This window comes from Salmo trutta, chromosome 38, assembly GCF_901001165.1.
Source record: "Salmo trutta chromosome 38, fSalTru1.1, whole genome shotgun sequence".
Classification (NCBI taxonomy): Eukaryota; Metazoa; Chordata; class Actinopteri; order Salmoniformes; family Salmonidae; genus Salmo; species Salmo trutta.
The window spans coordinates 17,462,169-17,483,276 of NC_042994.1; the positions used below are offsets into that span (position 1 = coordinate 17,462,169).

The following is a 21,108-nucleotide window of genomic DNA, read 5'->3' on the forward strand; positions in this document are numbered from 1 at the left end:
ATTGCGCGTACCCCAGTTTGGGAATACTTGATTCAAACCATATGTTTTCAATTGGGTTCAGTCTCTGGATTTCAATGTGTGCTTGGGGTTATTGTCTTACTTGGCCGCAAGTGGATCTTCAAGCATCAGCCTCCTAGCAGAGGCAACCAGGTTTTGGGTAAAATGTCCTTTTACTTTGTAAAGTTCATGATGCCGTAGACCTTAATCAAGGGCCTCAGGACCAGTGGAAGCAAAATAGCCCCATAACATCAAAGATGCACCACCATATTTTCCCGTAGGTATGACATACTTCTCTGCATATACTTCTGTTTTTCAACGCCAAACAGCTGTATTTTCATACCATCTGACCATCGCACCGGTTGCAATCAAATCAAATGTCACATGCGCCGAACAACAACTTTACCATGCAATGCTTACCAACAATGCAGTTCAAGAAATAGTTAAGAAAAGATTTAAAGTAAACATTTTTAAAGTAGCACATAATAATAACGAGGCTATATACAGGGGGTACCGAGCCAATGTGCGGGGGTACAGGTTAGTTGAGGTAATTTGTGCATGTAGGTAGGGGTAAATGACTATGCATAGATAAACAGCGAGTAGCAGCAGTGTAAAAACAAAAAGGGGGGGGGGGGGGGGGGGGTCGTCAATGTAAATAGTCTGGGTGGCCATTTTGATTAATTGTTCAGCAGGCTCATGGCTTGGGGGTAGAAGCTGTTAAGGAGCCTTTTGGACCTAGACTTGGCGTTCCAGTACCGCTTGCCCTGCAGTAGCAGAGAGACCAGTCTATGACTTGTAACTGGAGTTTTTGGTGCCTTCATCTGACACTGCCTAGTATATAGGTCCTGGATGGCAGGAAGCTTGGCCCCAGTGATGAACTGGGCTGTACGCACTACCCTCTGTAGCACCTTACGGTCGGATGCCCAGCAGTTGCCATACCAGGCTGTGATGCAACCGGTCAGGATGCTCTCGCTGGTCCAAATACCAATGCCGTTTATCAAACTCCAGGCGGTGCTATGGTCAGATGACATGAAAATAGAGCTCTTTGACCATGCACACCAGCGGTGGGTTTGGCATTTGAGTCCAATATGTTAATATTTTGAATTCCACCTCTGACAAACAGCATTACCTTCAGATGTGAACACTATAAACAGTATACATACAGTCCATTATCAGACAAAGTGGAGATTATATATCATTGCATTTATTTTAAGAACACAAAGCATGGTAAGACAGGAACACAAGACACTAAATAATAAATGTAATGTAGAAATGTATGCATTTGCTATTAATTGGTGAGAAACTAATTATCTGTCATACAGCATGTATATCAGTCACTTAAAACACACAGTGTTGTAGCCTTTCTCAGTCACTGTCTGGCTTACACTGAATCTGTTGATAGTATCAGTTAAAAAGTGACATCTGACTGATGTCATTGAGTGGACATCTCTTACCAACCAGTCACCTATCTACTTTAGTAGTTCGCCAATACTTTCATTGGGGAACTTACCCCATTCTTTAATTTTCTTTATGCAATGGTTGCAGGTGTTTTTTTTCTACGACTTGTCTTTAGTTGATGGCTGGCCGATCTTCGAGAGGTCCCCAAAAGACACATTCGCAGAGCCTCTTTTAGCTGGTTTTGCCTGCCAAGAACAAAACAGCATTCATCATCTCTACCATTGTCATTTACATTATATTTCTGCAAATGTAATTTGCAAACATATGAGCGAAGATCACACACCTGTGAGTCATGAGGCTTCCAACCAATCATGTAGAGGATCTCAAATGTTGCAGGAACAGACCGATTCTCACTCCCATACATCTCTGAGGGGAATCAATCAAATACAGTATCAGCATCTGAAGCAGGGGTCAGGCTGGTTAACAGGTACTGGTTGTGCATGATTTTGTTCCAAGCCTGCGCTAAACACACCCGATTCATCTGCTCATCGAGAGTTGTTGAATCAGGTGTGTTTGTGCTGGAGCAAACAATACACCCAGTAGCTTTCCAGGACCAGAGTTGGTGATCACTTCTCTAAAGCAGAAGTTTGATAAGAGTTACTTCTGCTCAGGGATGGATAAAAATGTTCAGAATGGGTACCTAGAAGAAAATGGGGGAGGGTCATGCTTTTTCAATTTCAGTCAAGGGGAGGGTTTAGTGCAATTTTTTTTTACTAGTCCAGGGGAGGGTAATGTAATTGATGAAATGTCAATATTTTAGAATCAGTGGCTTATTAGGCTATCTAGCGATGTGTGCCCGATGCCACCCCTCAGCTCTGATTCTCTGCTGGGTGCGCAATATCAAGTGCGCCTACAGGCTATTTAGTACGGTCTCAATCAAATAATCCATAGCCTATAGGCTACGAAGAGCATGCTCGGAGAAGCACAGAAACAGCTGCTGGGATGGTGTATATAAAAGGAGGACCGGAGGTCAACTTTAATAGCTTGATAATTCTATAATTGACTTTAAAAAATAAATGTTTCTTGCCCATAATGTAGGCCTATTTATCAGAGTTATCGACCTCACAATAAGCCAGGTACGAGTAACTTACATAGTGGTGCTGAAATTTGAAGCAGCAGCCGGGGCACTATTAAATCGGAAATGGACAGCTCATGGTGATGAAAGCAGGCAAATTCGAGTAGGCATAATTCATTTCAACGTCTTCATTTTATTTACACTTCACTAACAGGGCTTTGTGTTGGAGCCTATTTAAGAAAGAGGGAGGCCTACCTGTTTGACGGACAAAATTAGGCTATTGGCTGCTATAGCTATAGATTTGTTGGTCAATTCCTCCACCCATCCGTGCTCTCTTTAAATAGCCTACCTCCGTGTCAGTGAAGGGCTGTTAAGTTAAACAACGACTCGAATTGAGGTATGAGAAGGTATATGACATAGGCTTTTTACCTTGTTTAAGATTTTGAAGAAAATAAAACAGACCCAACTATATAAAGTGATCTATAAACAGGGCTTTAGCATTACATATATATACACATACACACACACAGTTGAAGTTTACATACACTTAGGTTGGAGTCATTAAAACTCGTTTTTCAACCACTCCACAAATTTCTTGTCCTAACCAACTTGCCAAACTATAGTTTGTTAACATCTACTTCGTGCATGACAAGTCATTTTTCCAACAATTGTTTACAGATTTCACTATCACAATTCCAGTGGGTCAGAAGATTACATACACTAAGTTGACTGTGCATTTAAACAGTTTGGAAAATTCCAGAGAATTATGTCATGGCTTTAGAAGCTTCTGATAGGCTAATTGACATCATTTGAATCAATTGGAGGTGTACCTGTGGATGTATTTCAAGGCCTACCTTCAAACTCAGTGCCTCTTTGCTTGACATCATGGGAAAATCAAAAGAAATCAGCCAAGAACTCAGGAGAAAAAAAATGTAGACCTCCACAAGTCTGGTTCATCCTTGGAAGCAATTTCCAAACTCCTGAAGGTACCACGTTCATCTGTACAAACAATAGTACGCAAGTATAAACACCATGGGACCACGCAGCTGTCATACCGCTCAGGAAGGAGATGCGTTCTGTCTCCTAGAGATGAACATACTTTGGTGTGAAAAGTGCAAATCAATCCCAGAACAACAGCAAAGATCCTCGTGAAGATGCTGGAGGAAACGGGTACAAAAGTATCTATATCCACAATAAAACGAGTCCTATATCGACATAACCTGAAAGGCAGCTCAGCAAGAAAGAAGCCACTGCTCCAAAACTGCCATAAAAAAGCCAGACTACAGTTTGCAACTGCATATGGGGACAAATATTGTACTTTTTCGAGAAATGTCCTCTGGTCTGATGAAACAAAAATAGAACTGTTTGGCCACAATGACCATTGTTATGTTTGGAGGAAAAAGGGGGATGCATGCAAGCCGAAGAACATCATCCCAACCGTGAAACACGGGGGTGGCAGCATCATGTTGTGGGGGTGCTTTGCTGCAGGAGGGACTGGTGCACTTCACAAAATAGATGGCATCATGAGGAGGAATATTATGTGGCTATATTGAGGCAACATCTCAAGACATCAGTCAGGAAGTTAAAGCTTGGTCGCAAATGGGTCTTCCAAATGGACAATGACCCCAAGCATACTTCCAAAGTTGTGGCAAAATGACTTAAGGACAACAAAGTCAAGGTATTGGAGTAGTCATCACAAAGCCCTGACCTCAATCATATAGAAAATTTGTGGGCAGAACTGAAAAAGCATGTGCGAGCAAGGAGGCCTGCAAACCTGACTCAGTTACACCAGCTCTGTCAGGAGGAATGGGCCAACATTCACCCCACTTATTGTGGGAAGCTTGTGGAAGGCTACCCGAAACGTTTGACCCAAGTTAAACAATTTTAAAGGCAATGCTACTAAATACTAATTGAGTGCATGTAAACTTCTGACCTACTGGGAATGTGAAAGAAATAAAAGCTGAAATAAATCGCTCTACTATTATTCTGACATTTCACATTCTTAAAATAAAGTGGTGATCCTAACTGACCTAAGACAGGGAATTTTTACAAGGATTAAATGTCAGGAATTGTGAAACTGAGTTTAAATGTATTTGGCTAAGGTGTATCTTAAGTTATCCATACTTCTGTTAATACATAAATACAGTGATTGACACTACCTTTCCTCTATTATAGCACTGTAGCTCACTATGCAATGTGGAAATCACTAGATTTCTTTAGGCCGCTCATGTTTACGAATTGAATAGTATTGAAAACTGGAAATAACAGCAAATATTCGCTCACACTAAAAAAATAAAAGAATTGATAACAAGCAGTCAACTTGTACAAAGTGACATCAAGTTGCCTTCTCTTGCCCCACACTGTTAGTCTCATTCATTCAAAACTAGATGTTGGAACATTGCTGCGAGGATTTGCTTCCATTCAGCCACAAGCGCATTACCGAGATCGGGCACTGATGTTGGGTGATCCTGGCTTGCAGTTGGTGTTCCAATTCATCCCAAAGGTGGTTGAGGTCAGGGCTTTGTGCAGACCAGTCAAGTTCTTCCATGCTGATTTCGACAAATCATTTCTGTATGGACCTCGCATTGTCATGCTGAAACAAGAAAGGACCTTCCCCAAACTGTTGCCACAAATTTGGAAAGACAGAATTGTCTAGAATGTCACTGTATGCTGTAGCGTTGAGATTTCCCTTCACTGGAACTAAGGGGCCTAGCCCGAACCATGAAAAACAGCCCCAGACCAGTATTCCTCCTCCACCAAACTTTACAGTTGGCACTATGCATTCAGGCAGGTAGTGTTTTCCTGGATCCGCCAAACCCAGATTCGTCTGTCGGACTGCCAGATGGTGAAGCATGATTCATCACTACAGAGAATGCATTCCAACTGTTCCAGAATCCAATTCGCTTATGCACTCTGCGGTCCCAGTGAGAGCTTGTGTGGCCTACCACTTCGTGGCTGAGCCGTTGTTGCTTCTAGACGTTTCCACTTCACAATAACAGCACTTACAGTTGTCGGGGACAGCTCTAGCAAGGCAGAAATGTGACGAACTGACTTGTTGGAAAGGTGGCATCCTATGACGTTGAAAGTCAGAGCTCTTAAGTACGGGCCATTCTACTGCCAATGTTTGTCTATGGAGATTGCATGGCGGTGTGCTGAAATAGCCTAATGCACTAATTTTAAGGGTTGTCCACATACTTTTGGCCATGTATTGTGTGATATATATAAAATCAGTGCATTCGGGAAGTATTCAGAAACCTTCCCTTTTCCATATATTGTTTCATTACAGCCTTGTTCTAAAATGTATTAAATAAATAAAAAATCCAATCTACACACAATACCCCATAATGACAAAGTGAAAACAGGTTTTTATACATTATTCATTGTGAAATTCCTTATTTACATAACTATTCAGACCCTTTGCTATGAGACTCAAAATTGAGCTCCTGTTTCCATTGATTATCCTTTAAATGTTTGTACAACTTGGAGTCCACCTGTGGTAAATTCAATTGATTGGGTATGATTTGGAAAGGCACACCTGTCTATATAAGGTCCCACAGTTGACAGTGTATGTCAGAGCAAAAACCAAGCCATGAGGTTGAAGGAATTGTCCGTAGAGCTCCAAGACAGGATTGTGTCGAGGCACAGATCTGGGGAAGGGTAGCAAAACATTTCTGCAGCATTGAAGGTCCAAGAACACATTGGCCTCCATCATTCTTAAATGGAAGAAGTTTGGAACCACCAAGAACCCGATGGTCACTCTGACAGAGCTCCAGAGTTCCTCTGTGGAGATGGGAGAACCTTCCAGAAGGTCAACCATCTCTGCAGCACTCCACCAATCAGGCCTTTATGGTAGAGTGGCATGGAAGCCACTCCTCAGTAAAAGGCACATGACAGTCCACTTGGAGTTTGCCTAAAGGCACCTAAAGACTCTCAAACCATGAGAAACAAGATTCTCTGGTCTGATAAAACCAAGATTGAACTCTTTGGCCTGAATTTCAAGCGTCGCGTCTAGAGGAAACCTGGCACCATGCCTACGGTGAAGCATGGTAGTGACAGCATCATGCTGTGGGGATGTTTTTCAGTGGCAGGGACTGGGAGTCTAGTCAGGGTCTCGATTGTGCATCTGTAAAAGTTTGAGTGTTTTCAGCGACAAGCCACATTTCTTCAGCCTCCTACTGTCCCGTCGATGTGGTAGGGGGGTGCTCCCTCTGCTGTTTCCTGAAGTCTACGATCATCTCCTTTGTTTTGTTGACGTTGAGTGTGAAGTTATTTTCCTGACGCCACACTCCGAGGGAGAATAAAAAATGAATAAAGAATGGTACCAACACATCCTCCGTGAGCAATTTCTCCCAACCATCCAGGAACAGTTTTGGTGACGAACAATGCCTTTTCCAGCATGATGGAGCACCTTAACATAAGGCAAAAGTGATAACTAAGTGGCTCGGGGAACAAAACAGATATTTTGGGTCCATGGACAGGAAACTCCCCTGACCTTAATCCCATTGAGAACTTGCGGTCAATCCTTAAGAGGCGGGTGGACAAACAAAAACCCACAAATTCTGACAAACTCCAAGCATTGATTTTGCAAGAATGGGCTGCCAACAGTCAGGATGTGGCCCAGAAGTTAATTGACAGCGTGCCAGGGCGGATTGCAGAGGTCTTGAAAAAGAAGGGTCAACACTGCAAATATTGACTCTTTGTATCAACTTCATGTAATTGTCAATAAAAGCCTTTGACACTTATGAAATGCTTGTAATTATACTTCAGTATTCCATAGTAACATCTGACAAAAATATCTAAAGACACTGAAACAGTAAACTTTGTGGAAATTAATACTTGTGTCATTCTTAACTTTTGGCCACGACTGTACATCAATGTTGTTGTCTGAGGCTATCCGGAACATATCCCAGTCCACATGATCGAAGCAATCTTGAAGCGTGGAATCCGATTGGTCGGACCAGCGTTGAACAGACCTAAGCACGGGCGTTTCCTGTTTTAGTTTCTGTCTATAGGCTGGGAGCAACAAAATGGAGCCGTGGTCAGATTTGCCGAAAGGAGGGCGAGGGAGGGCTTTGTATGCATCGCGGACGTTAGAGTAGCAATGATCCAGTATGCTGCCAGCCCAGAACAGTATGTATGGATGATAATAGTATACGATGGTTTCATTTCAAGTATTTATCTACTATGTAGCTCACCTTGGTAGATTGCAGCTGCAGCTAAAATGGTGTCTCTGTGCAACATGGACTTCCTGTTCCAAGCGCAGTTGCTCTCCCCCATACCTGGAGAGTTGAGACAACAGTGAAAACTCAGCATTCAGGCACTAAACATTATTTAACTGCCTGTCCTATGAGAAGATGAATAGAAACAATTAAACTATAACAACTCAGTATGAACAAAAAGCACAGATCTACAACAGTATAACTGCGGTATACAGTAGGCCTACCTTGCAGGTCACTCATGACCTCAAGTATCCCAGGATAGTGCACTTGAATTTCATCAATGTCCTACAGAAAACAAAATGTAATAAATCGCTTGCCTCAAACACAAATATTGCGGCATCAATATAATTTCTAGCTAATCGCTAGATTCACATCCACAGAATTAAATAGAACACTCATATTAGCCTATATTGTATATCTATGGCTAGGGACACCCAAGGCCTCACCACTGTCAGCATACTGAAGCCTGCCTGGCCCAGCAAGTTGCCCAGGTCTGTGACGGCCGTGTAGGGGGACACGTGGGGGGAGAACCCCCCTTCCCGCTCGAGCTCAGCCAGCTGCAGGGAGCAGCGCAGCTCATACAGGGTCTCCCCGCCCACCATGGCCCCAATGAACACCCCATCCGGCTTCAGGACCTGGTTGATCTTTGGGAAGGGAAAGGGATTATAATGACAGCACAGTGATACAGACTGAAGAACCAGGATTGTTGTAATCCTGAATCCTATGCGTAATTATGATGTTATAAGGTAACACATTTGGAAAAACAGCCAGCAAAAGGCAATAGACAAAGCACTGATGTAAAAAAGAAAAATATGAGGCTGTCAGTTACCTGTCTCAAGGCTCCAGGGAGATCATTGATCCAGTGTAGGCTAAACAGGACAAACATACAGTGCTAGATCATTTTGTACTGCAAGCAAGCCATACAAAACCCTGGGGAATATGACTTGGAGGGCTCAAATCGAATATTATGTCAGAAACATCTACAGGGCCAAATCACCTCAAGCTGCTGACCACCAGATCAAATGCGTTTTCTTTAAAGGGTAGAAACTCTTCATCGGCCATGACACAGTGGGTAGGGATCTCACTTTCTCTTGTGTTTCTCTGAGGAGCGAGAAGAGCGTTAGATCATCCAGAAAAAAAACAGAAGTCCCTCCATAACATGCCTCTGATTTTACAGAATATTCCAGCAATCTATAGTTAGTGGTCTCTGCTCATAAACACAATAATTCCACTTAGGCTATGGGTGTTCCAACATAATTACATATTATAATTCCTATTAGTAATATAATTGGCTATAACTCACCAAAGACTTTTCTGAGATGTCAGTTAAGAAGAGCTGTTCAACTACTTCCTGAAAATGGAAGCACAATTCAATATTCAGAAAGCCATACATCTTGTGAGTTAATGTTTTCCCTACTTTAAAGGGGCAATCTACATCCATTTTGGACATAAATGTATGATATGTACCCATTGATTCTTGACGAATGTAGCTAATAAATGCCTCATTAGCTTTGTTCTGTTGTACCCCATCAGAACCCAAAACATTTAAAAGCTTATTTTACTATGTCAACAAAGTGAATGTAAACAAACATGATATAGCCTTAAAACAAGGTTAAAACTATAATTTTGATATCATGGATATATTGCAAAGCTCTGTCTATGAATTTGAGAGTGGTTACATTTCTACAGCCTCCAACTTTCTACCGAAACGGGTGGGGAATGCTGTTGTTTAAAATGCTCCCCGCCTGTTTATGAACAACCATTGAAGGCTACCTTGTGCAAATGCTCAGCAATGTGACTTTTCCCACAGCCAATGTCCAATGCCAAAGGAAATGTCCTGTGAAAATAAGTCCAAAATGTCAGCAAAATACACACCCTCACATGCACAAATATTAACTTTAATTTCAACAACAGTGCCATGAATGTGACGATTTTCATAGACTGTCTACGCATCACACCTTCTGTTGCCTTACCTTGCAATGTCATAGACCCTGTCTGCAACTCTGCTTCCAACCTGCAAATGAATATGAACAGTACCAGAACACATACATTTCCTTAGATAAAAGAGCGCTAGGACAAGACTAAATATATCATACAAATACAGCTACAGTATACCTCATCTCTCAGATAGTCATATTTGTCACTGTCTTGTAGTGATGCAGCCCATTTCTTCTGTCTCCTCTTCATAGTCCTGTCAAATACATTCATTGTACCTCCAGCCCTGCCAGACAACTGCCTCTGCATTTCAGTCCATTGAGAACACCGAATTTTAAATGACAACTCTCTCACCGGTGGAAACATTGAATGAGCTGTCATGACATTTCTTTGCGAATGAGCTGCATCATGTTGTTGTGGGACCAGCAATCTAACGCTGCCTATTTTCAAGACTCTCCGGCAGACACAACTACCATTGGGAAAACGACTACCTATTGCATTGTTCATTTCTACAAATTGTTTACCGACTAACGCGCTAATAAGTAGCAAACCATTGCATAACAAATTAATTTTTGGTGTGTTCTTCCAGTCATCCACATTGAATGACCTCGACACAGTGGACAAACATAAAACATGGAACTGTTTTTCCTCGTTTGATAGAAAATATGGAACTGGATTTCAGTCTGTTCACTAGTTTTACCGCCTCTTCTTGTTGTAAAGGCTAATGCATATAGTGCGGATTTCATTTTAAAGCTCAAATGATACATTTATATTGGTAAATGTAAGTATTGAATTTGAATACTTGGTGTATAGAATATGGACTGAATTGTGGTTTTGTACTGCCTGGCTTGCCGTATGCAAAAAGGGGTGGGACAAGAAAAAGGTCACGAAAGTGGTGCATGTTGGGAGAACACGTGGATAGCGGTACAATTTCATCGGAAAAGTTGTTTTTGTAAGTCTCTATTCACCAAAATACTTTTCCACGTGTTATCTCTGCCAATTATTTCTCAGTTTACACTTTGAATTGCGTTCTTTATGCTAACTGCAGCTCTTGGAATGGCCCTCCTCAAGTGTTGTTTACATGTTTGACTCATGTATCTAACGTGTTAGCTTGCATGCTAACCCATGCAATAAAACACTCACTTGTTAGAGTAGTATGCGCCCAGGGCAATATTGCACTGTGGTGCAGTGTACCTACTACGACTAATAGAGAGTAGGAATTATCTTTTTTCCCGAGTGGCGCAGCGGTCTAAGGCACTGCATCTCAGCGCAGGTGGCGTCACTACAATCCCTGTAGTACACACAAAGAATGATAGAGGCCTCTAGTGGCCAAAAGGTCATTTTTAGCATGGGAAGCGCGGTTGAGGGCTTCCACCAATTTAATGTAGTCAACTGGGTGGGACTGACAACTTCATTGGCTGATCCCTCCTGATGATCTGGTTCGAGGCATGTCCAACTGGGTCATCAGAAGGGATCAGCCAATCGTGAAGAAGAAAATTGACACTTTTAAAGTTGAGATGGCCTCAATGGGGTGGCAGGTAGCTTAGTGGTTAGAGCATTGAACCAGTAACTGTAAAGGTTGCTGGATCAAATCCCCAAGCTGACAAGGTAAAAATATTTCGTGCTCCTGAACAAGGCAGTTAACCCACTGTTCCCAGGTAGGCTGTCATTGTAAATAAAAATGTGTTCTTAACTGACTAGCCTAGTTAAATAAAACATGTTACAATGGCGCTGTCACAGATGCTATAATGTAGGGCGTTCACTTGCTGCTGTACAATGTAGAGAAAAACGAGGCAATTCAAGAGGGTGCTACGAAATTATTGTCAAAATGTGGTTCTCTTTACCCTATGTCATTATAAATTACATAGAATTAATCATTATTGGCAACTGCTCGGCTTCAGACTGCAAGGCACTACAGAGGGTAGTGCGTAAGCTTCCTGCCATCCAGGACCTCTGTACCAGGTGGTGTCAGAGGAAGGCCTTAGAAATTGCCAGACTCCAGCCATCCTAGTCATAGACATTCCTCTCTGCTACCGTACGGGAAGCGGTACTGGAGTGCCAAGTCTAGGTCCAAAAGGCTTCTTAACAGCTTCTGCCCCCCAAGCCATAAGACTCCTGAACAGCTAATCAAATGGCTACCCGGACTATTTGCATTGTCCCCCCACCCCCATTTATTATGTATGCATAGTCACTTTACCTCTACCTACATATTCTCTCAATTACCTCGACTAACCTATGCCCCCGCACATTGACTCTGTACCGGTTGTCCCTGTATATAGACCTGCTACTGTTATTTTATTGTTGCTCTTTAGTTCATTTTTATTTGTTATTACTTTTTTATTTCAGTTTATTATAGTAAATACTTTTACACTTGTTGTTCTTAACCGCATTGTTGGTTAAGGGCTTGTAAGCATTTCACTGTAAGGTTGTATTCGGCGCATGTGACAAATAACATTTGATTAGATTGTTTGCTACAATATTATAACCTTAATATACTTGTGTTGATCAAATAAGAATGTTAATTTGCTGTGACTGTTGCTAGTTTAGACTGTGCCACGCTTGGTTGTATCTCTTCCATATTTGGTGTTGTGAGGTGGTACTATTTGCAGGTATTTCCACTGGTTGGACAAATCAAATCAACTTGATACATTTTCTCCTCCAGCTCCTTGGCTTTCATTGTCTATAACCATGAGAGGGGCTGTTTCTATGGTGATTTAAAGGGAAAGACTCAGAAATACACAATGAAAACAGGGACAGATTGTTGTTGTGGAGGGTGGATTTTGAAATTCAGTCTTCTAGCTTTGTAAATAAATATATTTAGTCCCTACTTAGTTTTGTATTCAGCGGGTTTCGTTTTTAAAAAGCCCATGTTTACACTCACCAACCTGCAGCCACTAGTTAGCTTGTCAGTTGACGTTCGATGTTAGCGCCGTTCTGCCACGGCGCAGCGCCACAGAGTTCTATTGAGCAGTGACCACTTTTTGATCATACCTGTGATAACATGCTAAATTCGGTGAAAAATCTGTAACTTTTGAACCATATATGGTAGAAACATGACTTGTTTTTCTGACTTAATTTTCTATTGAATGGACACTTATATAAACCTTGATCGAATAAATCATTTTATGGGTGAACACCCTATATAGTGTGCACAGATACAAAGATGAGTCCTCTATCTATCTCTATGGGAGTGTCAAACTCATTCTATGGTGGGCCAATCATTGTTAAAGTTAAATATGTGTTTATTACTTTTATTATTTCATTCTCTTCTCGACCTACACTGTTGGAGCTTAAGAATTTCACTGTACCCTGCAATTACATCTGAGACCCTGTGCACGTGACTAATAAACTCATCTAATCTTAGGTCTGATGGTTTTTGCTAATGTTCTTTACTAATCAATTACCTTAATTCATCAATCAAGTACAGGGAGGTGCGAAAACCAGCAGACGCTCAGCCCTCTGTGGCTTGAGTTTAACAGTGACCTAGGAGCAATTCCATGGTAACGGAATTATATTGAGACTTTGGTAAACATTTTTCACCTCAAAATGTATCCCAAACAACAACCATTTGATTTTAAAAGTTGAACAAATCATATAACTCTGTGCACAAGGACAACTTTTAATAATTTCCACTGAACATTTTACAAGAACAACTGTGTTGATTCAAAGTTTGGTAACAGAATTACAGTAAAATCTTCCTCAGTTTTATTCTGTTACCAAACTTTGCATCTGCAAAATGTTTTCAGTAAATGTTTTTATTTTTTATTGTGTAAATTGTTCAAAGTAATCATTGTGCATAGTTTATGCCTTGAAATCAATGTTTGTTGTTTAGCATACACTTTAAAGTGAAAAATAGGAGACTACGCATAATTCCGTTACCATGGAATTGTCCCTAGCTAGTTACTTTCATATTTTTTGGGGTGGATATCAATAGACTGGAGCAAATCTACCATCTCTTACTATAGTTAGAGTAGCTCGCCAGAGATGTTACATTTATGCGCTTCAAAAGTAAATAGCGGTAGGCTGCATTACTAGCTTCTGATCTGCAGTATTGAATACTTCTATTCAGTTCAGTTTGGACATCAATAGATCTGCATAATCAGAATTGAGTACTGAGCACAAGAATTGCTCTCGTAAGCTTACATCTGAGGTAGGCTGTTCTTGGTTGTTACGACAAGTATGATAGTATTAGTAAGTAAGAGAGTAGTGTGTATGTAGAAAGGATAATAACTCATTGTTTTCTTTCTTAATCTCTGATCTTGTGCAACATTACCTTCCATGTTATCTAATGACTTCCATTGACAAACTGTCTGTCCTCTTTACAGATACGACGACTTAGTCATCATGGCTTCCAAAAAGGGCCAAAGCGGCGATGACCGCTTCCAAAAAGTGAAAAAGGACCCACGCTTCTGGGAAATGCCAGAGAAAGAGCACAAAATCAAGATTGACAAGCGCTTCCAGTCGATGTTCCACGACGATCGCTTCAAGTTCAAGTACACGGTCGACAAACGCGGCCGACCCGTCAACCACACCTCCTCCGAGGACCTGAAACGTTTCTACAATCTCTCTGACTCTGAGGAGGAAAAGGAGGATGGAAAGGATAAAGAGAAGAAAAAGAAGACAAAAGCAAAGTTGGACACTGGGGAGGGAGAGGATAAGGCAGTGGAAGCCCAAAAAGCCTCTGAAGAAAGGAAAAGCTTCACAGTCCGTAAAGAGTGGACCTAAAGGAGACCAGCCTATCAGAGGAGTCAGACTCTGTGAGGAGGGTATAAGTAGAAGAGGGGACCTTATTGTATGACCTTATGACCCATAGCATCAATTACACCTCAGGGCCCCTGCTAAAGCAAATGCTTTAAAAACAAATGTTTCAAGCTTTATTGTCACGTGCACAAGTACAGTGAAATGCCTTTCTTGACAGCTCTTTCCCAACAATGCAGTAATTAATCAGTAGCACTGTAAAGTAAAGTAGAACAAAAACACACAAGAAATAAGAAGAGTACAAGAAAGTAAGTAAGCTGTATACAGGGTAAGTGCCAATACCATATTTGCAATGTGCAGGGGTAGATATAGACCCCTTTCTGTGTTTACAAACATTGCCACAGGAGGGCGATGTTGGTGGCAGAACAAGGGGGAGTTCTTATAGAACACCGGCAAAAAAACTATTTACATGTTGCTTATGAGTGCATTTTACACTACTTTTGGATTGTAATTGAAAACCTCTTCACACTACTTTTGGATTGTAAGGCTCGTATGAACGTCCTGCTTAATATAATGTTTGTGTCATCATCGCAAATCAACTGCATTATACTTTAAAAAAAAACACTTCAACCAGGAAAAATGGCTCTTTGGCTAGCTGTTGCTACAGCCTATATCAGTGAGCGTTAGCATTCTAGCTAACAACTGCTGCATCCCAAATAGTTATTTTGCAAAGATCACAACCAAATATAATCTTAGTGACTGTTCATGCGAGAATCAAAACATCATTGTAAGTGTATGAGAACCCCAAAAAGTTATATACGTAAATCTAAGCTATGTTGAATGGGCGCAGATGGCGATGGCTTTCTAACTGCCACGCGCATATGTCCGTGACATCAATGTGTCGTACTAGAAAAGGGTCTATGTACAGGTATAAGGGGACTAGGCATCAGGATATATGATAAACAGAGTAGCAGCAGCAGCGTATATGATGATTGTATGCGAGTCAGTATGAATGTGTGTGCGTGTTATGTTTGTGTGAGCAAATAAAGTATGTGTGTGGGAGTGTGAGTATGTCTAGTCCTGTGAGTGTGCGTAGTCAGTACAAACAAATGTATTAACATTGGGCGATGAGTTGGATTGACGACATGCATAAAGATATAGCTCTAGAGATGAGGATGGTTTTCCCTTGCTCAGTCCTAGCAAAGCTGCTGCAGCCAAGTGGAGACTTTATACAGTGCATTCGTAAAGTATTCACACCCCTTCCCTTTTTCCACATTTTGTTACGTTACAGCCTTATTCTGAAATTGATTAAATAAAAAAAAATCCTCATCAATCTACGCAAAATTCCCCATAATGACAAAGTGAAAACAGGTTTTCAGAAATTTGTTGCGAATGTATAAAAAAAAAAAGATGCACTCACACCTGCCTGCTGCCATTCCTGAGCAAGCTCTGTTCTGGTGGTGCCCCGATCCCGCAGCTGAATCAACTTTAGGAGACGGTCCTGGCGCTTGCAGGACTTTCTTGGGCGCCCTGAAGCCTTCTTCACAACAATTGAACCCCTCTCCTTGAAGTTCTTGATGATCCGATAAATGGTTGATTTAGGTGCAATCTTACTGGCAGTAATATCCTTGCCTGTGAAGCCCCTTTTGTGCAAAGCAATGATGACGGCACGTGTTTCCTTGCAGGTAACCATGTTTGACAGAGGAAGAACAATGATTCCAAGCACCACCCTCCTTTTGAAGCTTCCAGTCTGTTATTCGAACTCAATCAGCATGACAAAGTGGTCTCCAGCCTTGTCCTCGTCAACACTCACACCTGTGTTAACGAGAGAATCACTGACATGATGTCAGCTGGTCCATTTGTGGCAGGGCTGAAATGCAGTGGAAACGTTTTTTGGGGGATTCAGTTCACTTGCATGGCGAATAGGGACTTTGCAATTAATTGCAATTCATCTGATCACTCTTCATAACATTCTGGAGTATATGCAAATTGCCATCATACAAACTGAGGCAGCAGACTTTGTGAAAATGTATATTTGTGTCAACTTTTGGCCACGACTGTAGTATATGCTCATACAATCTATGCATTGTTTTGAAGTTTGTTGCTGCCATCAATACATGCTGTTTTTACAGGTGACGAAGAGGAAGATGACAAGGTGCCTCACGTTGAGGGGGACAATGTGGACCAGGCGGCCAGCATCTCAGACGGCAGTGAGGATGACGAAGATGATGACGAAGATGAAGCAGATGTAGAGAGTGACATGGAGAGCGGCTCCGAGGACGAGTCCGGTTCAGAGTTAGACGAGGACAGTGACGGCAGCAGGCCAGATCTGGCCAGGGGGAAAGGCAATGTGGAGACCAGCTCGGACGAGGACGACAACGATGATGACGTGGGGGCCATCTTGAAACGTGAGGAAGAGGAGATCCAGCACGACTGGGGCGAGCTGTGCAAGGACAGCGCCGCGGAGCGAGGAGGTGAGGTCTAAGGCTGTGTCTCAATTGTCCAGAGGGGCTTCTTCTACTCATTTCCTTTCATCATCTAAAATTACATAAGAAATTGCATGTTCCAATGTTGTCGTTTTTTTTCTACAACAGGTAACCCAAAGGCTCGCCGTGTGTAACATGGATCGGGACCGGATGAAAGCCAAGGACCTGCTGGCTCTGTTTAACTCCTTCAAGCCTAAAGGAGGGGTTGTGCTCTCTGTCAAGGTAAGGCTCCATTAATTTGTCTATTGGCTGTCACTCAATTATGATGGATGTGACACTGCTTCACCAGACCAAGCCACAGATGTTGTGTATGTTTAACACTGTGTGTTTGTTTAGATCTACCCCTCAGAGTTTGGGAAGGAGCGGGTTCAGCAGGAACAGACCCAGGGTCCCCTGGAGCTGATGGCCCTGCCGGAGGATCCGGACAAAGACACAGGAGAAGTATGATCTAGCCACCCCATTAACACTTCCCTATCCTCCCTGTATTGTTCAACCAAAAGTACTACTATGCGGCTAAAGTACTACCATGCGGTGGTGGAGTGCGAATCGCTCGACACAGCCGCTAAAATCTACCAGGAGTGTGACAGTTTTGAGTACGAGAGCAGCTGCTCCATCCTGGACCTCCGGTGAGGAAATAGACAGACACTCGTTTATACTGAAGTGTACACTGGAGGAAAATGTGTTCAATTAAAGTGTAATAGAATATGCTGTATAACTTGATAACGTAAAGCATGGTAATGGAGCTGTCCTCAAAAGAGAGGTGGATGTACACAGCATCTTATCAAATCAAATCAAATTTATTTATATAGCCCTTCGTACATCAGCTGAAATCTCAAAGTGCTGTACAGAAACCCAGCCTAAAACCCCAAACAGCAAGCAATGCATGTGAAAGAAGCACGGTGGCTGGGAAAAACTCCCTAGGAAAAACTCCTGAGAAAGGCCAAAAACCTTATCAATACATAGAATAAAATAATAGCATGAATCTCATCCTTGCTTAATATATTACCAGTATATCATCGTACATCAAGGTATTGCACATGCTAACTACTTATTAGCATCATACCATTATCTGTGCTGCTTGTTCATTCTAAACATTAGGACGATGCTATATTCCCATGCTAACTGCTGTGGTGGTCCCTCCTCACCTTCCGTCGGAACAGGTTTATCCCTGATGTGACGTTTGACGAGGAGCCAAAGGACTTGGCCACAGACGTGGATCTGTCTGCCTACACCCCCGAGCTCTTCACCTCCACAGCAGCAGCCACGTCAAAGGTTAGGCACACTCCGTCTAATAAACTCTTATGGTCATAGCATTAATTCCTCCATGTTCGGTCCCTGTCAGGTGGATGGATTATCTTGGCAAAGTAGAAATGCTCACTAACAAGGATGTAAACAAATTTGTGCCAAAAATGTTAGTGAAATAAGCTTTTTGTGCGTATGGAACATTTCTGGGATCATTTTTTTCAGCTCATGAAACATGGGATCAACACTTTACATGTTGCGTTTTATATTTTTGTTCAGAAAAAATAAGTATGAATTGTTCAGATTGAAATTAGTAGATTATTCTTTTTTTTGTGCAGAATTTTGGGATCTCGTACATTTCCCCCTTGTCCTATCATCTTCTTTACTTGAGAAAGGACTCTGTAGTTATTTCAGGTTGTTTACATTTCTGACTTGTGTGTTTTCCAACCCAGGTGGAGTTGACCTGGGACGAGACGGACCACGAGCGTGTCACTGCCATGAACAGGAAGTTCAACAAGGACGAGCTGCTGCAGATGGATTTTAACGCCTACCTGGCCTCCTCCAGCGAAGACGATGAGGATGGAGTGGAGAAGGAAGAGGAGCTTCCAGAGGGTAAGAAGAAAACAACACTTGAAGTGATTTTGATTTGCTTTTATAGAATACCTTTCTAGCTGTATACCTGAAGAACAAAAGCTCACTTTAAGGTTATTATTCTTTGTGCTGGTAGATTATTGCCACTGAGGAAAATCACTATTACTGTAATTTAAAGGAGAGATGTTATTTAACTTGTTTTTATGTGTATTGCATATGTTTGTTGCATTGACGTTTATTTCTCCTTTGGTCACCTAGTTAAACAGCCTGAAGAGGCCAGCAAGGAGGTGGAGAAGAAGGCCAGGAAAGGGAAGCAGAGCAGCGGCAAGCAGATAGAGAAATACAGAGAGATGCTGAAGAGCATCCAGGAGAAAGACAAGAAGGAGGAGGAGGACAAGGGCATGGAGATGGAGATCACATGGGTGCCAGGTAGGGCCAAAAAAGTTTTTTCCCTGTGTCAGATTGACTTTTTCATTGTTAGTAGTGCAACTTTTCATTATGTCAGTGCGACTTTTCCCCATATGTCAGAAAGACTTTTTCCTTCTGTCGGATAGTGTGACTTTGACTCTTGTCAGTACAAATTGCATTTATTTGGCACAACCACTAAGCAGCCTCATAATTACACCATCTTCCTCACCTCAGGACTGAAGGAGACAACTGAACAGTTGGTGAAGAAGAAGATAGAAGGAAAGGACAAGCTGACACCCTGGGAAGAGTTCATTGAGAAGAAGAAGGACAAGAAAAAGCAGAAGACCAAAGGAAAGCAGGTGCGATCCCTAGATTAAAGATTGTTGTTAAATGTCTCACACACACTGTATTGGAGAGTGACAGACTTTTCTTTCCTTCAGGAATCAGATGATTCGGACCTCAGTGACGATGCGCTTCCTCCAGACGTTGACTTTGATGACCCATTCTTTGCTGATGAACTTGGTTCTACGGGTGAGTTGTGTCGTGAATCACACTCAATCAGTTGCCACATTTACTCAAGTGCACTGAGTAAATGACTGTTTTTTCTCTCATCTCCCAGATCTGAAAAAGAACGCAAAGAGCAAGAAAAACAAAAAAGTGGAGGAGAGGACACCTGAAGAGAAGGAGGAGTTGGAGAAACAAAAGGTAGGTGTCAGTGACGTGTGGTTGAAAGCATTCTTATACACTAATGCAATGGACTTAATACTGTTACTGGTATTCAGAACTCTGCGCATTACATTTTGTGAACAGATGTCTTGACACGGTTTGTGAGTAAGCTAATCAAAAGTAACCCATTTTATTTCTCCATTAACCCATAGGCTGAGATGGCCCTGCTCATGGAGGACGACGACAAGCACAAACACTTCAACTACGACAAGATCGTAGAGGAGCAGAATCTGAGCAAAAAGAAGAGGAAGAAGCTTCTGAAGAAGGACAACACGAGTCTGGAGGAGGACGACTTCCAGGTCGGAGCAACCTTTTGATTTCTTTTCATGGCAAAGAAATAGCTTGTATTTTGACTTGTTTCCAACCATCGTTTCCCATTGACATCAATTAATAATTTCGTAAAAGTCTCAAATCAGAAGCTTCATGAATACACTCATTGATATGGGATTTAGGTTAAATTACCTGGAATAAGGTGGAATTGGTACATGTACAACTTTGCCAAAGTTCATTAACTTTAAGGACCATTTTTCTGTGGCACAATTTGTTTTACGGTCAAGGCTTTTTTGTAGACTTCAATGAAATCTTAACACCCCCCCCATCCCTTCTCTCTGACTGACAGGTGGATGTGAAGGACCCTCGTTTCCAGGCCATGTTTACCTCCCACCTCTACAACTTAGACCCGTCTGACCCGGGCTACAAGAAGACCAAGGCCACCCAGAGCATCCAGGTCGAGAAGCAGCGCCTCAGGGAGGAGCGCCAGCGCGACCAGGACAAGGCGCTCAGGAGCTCACAGGCCCCGCCCACACAGGTAGTGGGAGCAAAGAAACAGGAAACAATTGCCAGTGGCTGAACCCACCAAGAACATGGACCCCGGACTGTCCATGCTCATCAAGTCTATTAAGAACAAAACAGAGCAGTTTCAAGCACGAAAGAAACAGAAGACAATGTAGGCCTTTCTAACTGGACTATTGGGGACTACGTTTCTGGGTGAAAAGCTATGTACTGCTGTTAACCAGCAGCTATGTGCAGCAGCCTTACGCTACACTATCTCTTTGTGATGAAGAGACTGTTGGTGTGTGTGAGGCCTGAGACAAGCCTTGCCCACTTTTATTTTGAACTATCACTCTACAAGAGGCCTAATCAGGAACACGAAGTTGAAGATAAAGTTTGAATATTTTGTATTTGAATGTGTAATATGCTAATTAACAGTGAGACACTTGTATAAAACATGTTCTGGGGGACTGCCAACAGTAAATGGTGGTTTGATGGATCTCTGAATAGTATTTTTTACTCTTGCTCTAAATTATACAAACCTGCTCTATAGCCCCAGTCT

The 21,108-nt window shown here is 42.1% G+C and overlaps 1 protein-coding gene and 1 pseudogene across 1 annotated transcript; one reads left to right on the top strand and one right to left on the bottom strand.

Annotated features, from left to right (window-relative positions):
• Positions 1–1,179: 1,179 nt before the first annotated feature.
• On the bottom strand, positions 1,180–10,429 carry ndufaf5 (NADH:ubiquinone oxidoreductase complex assembly factor 5). Its single transcript, XM_029740244.1, has 11 exons — positions 9,805–10,429; positions 9,663–9,703; positions 9,463–9,526; positions 8,993–9,040; positions 8,687–8,790; positions 8,519–8,558; positions 8,136–8,333; positions 7,914–7,974; positions 7,666–7,749; positions 1,739–1,821; positions 1,180–1,640 (listed from the first exon to the last, which is right to left on the bottom strand). The coding sequence occupies exons 1-11, from the start codon at positions 10,129–10,131 to the stop codon at positions 1,554–1,556; spliced, it is 1,137 nt and encodes a 378-aa protein (XP_029596104.1). The 5' UTR covers positions 10,132–10,429; the 3' UTR covers positions 1,180–1,553.
• Positions 10,430–10,485: 56 nt separating this feature from the next.
• On the top strand, positions 10,486–21,045 carry LOC115178864 (ESF1 homolog; annotated as a pseudogene).
• Positions 21,046–21,108: the final 63 nt, after the last annotated feature.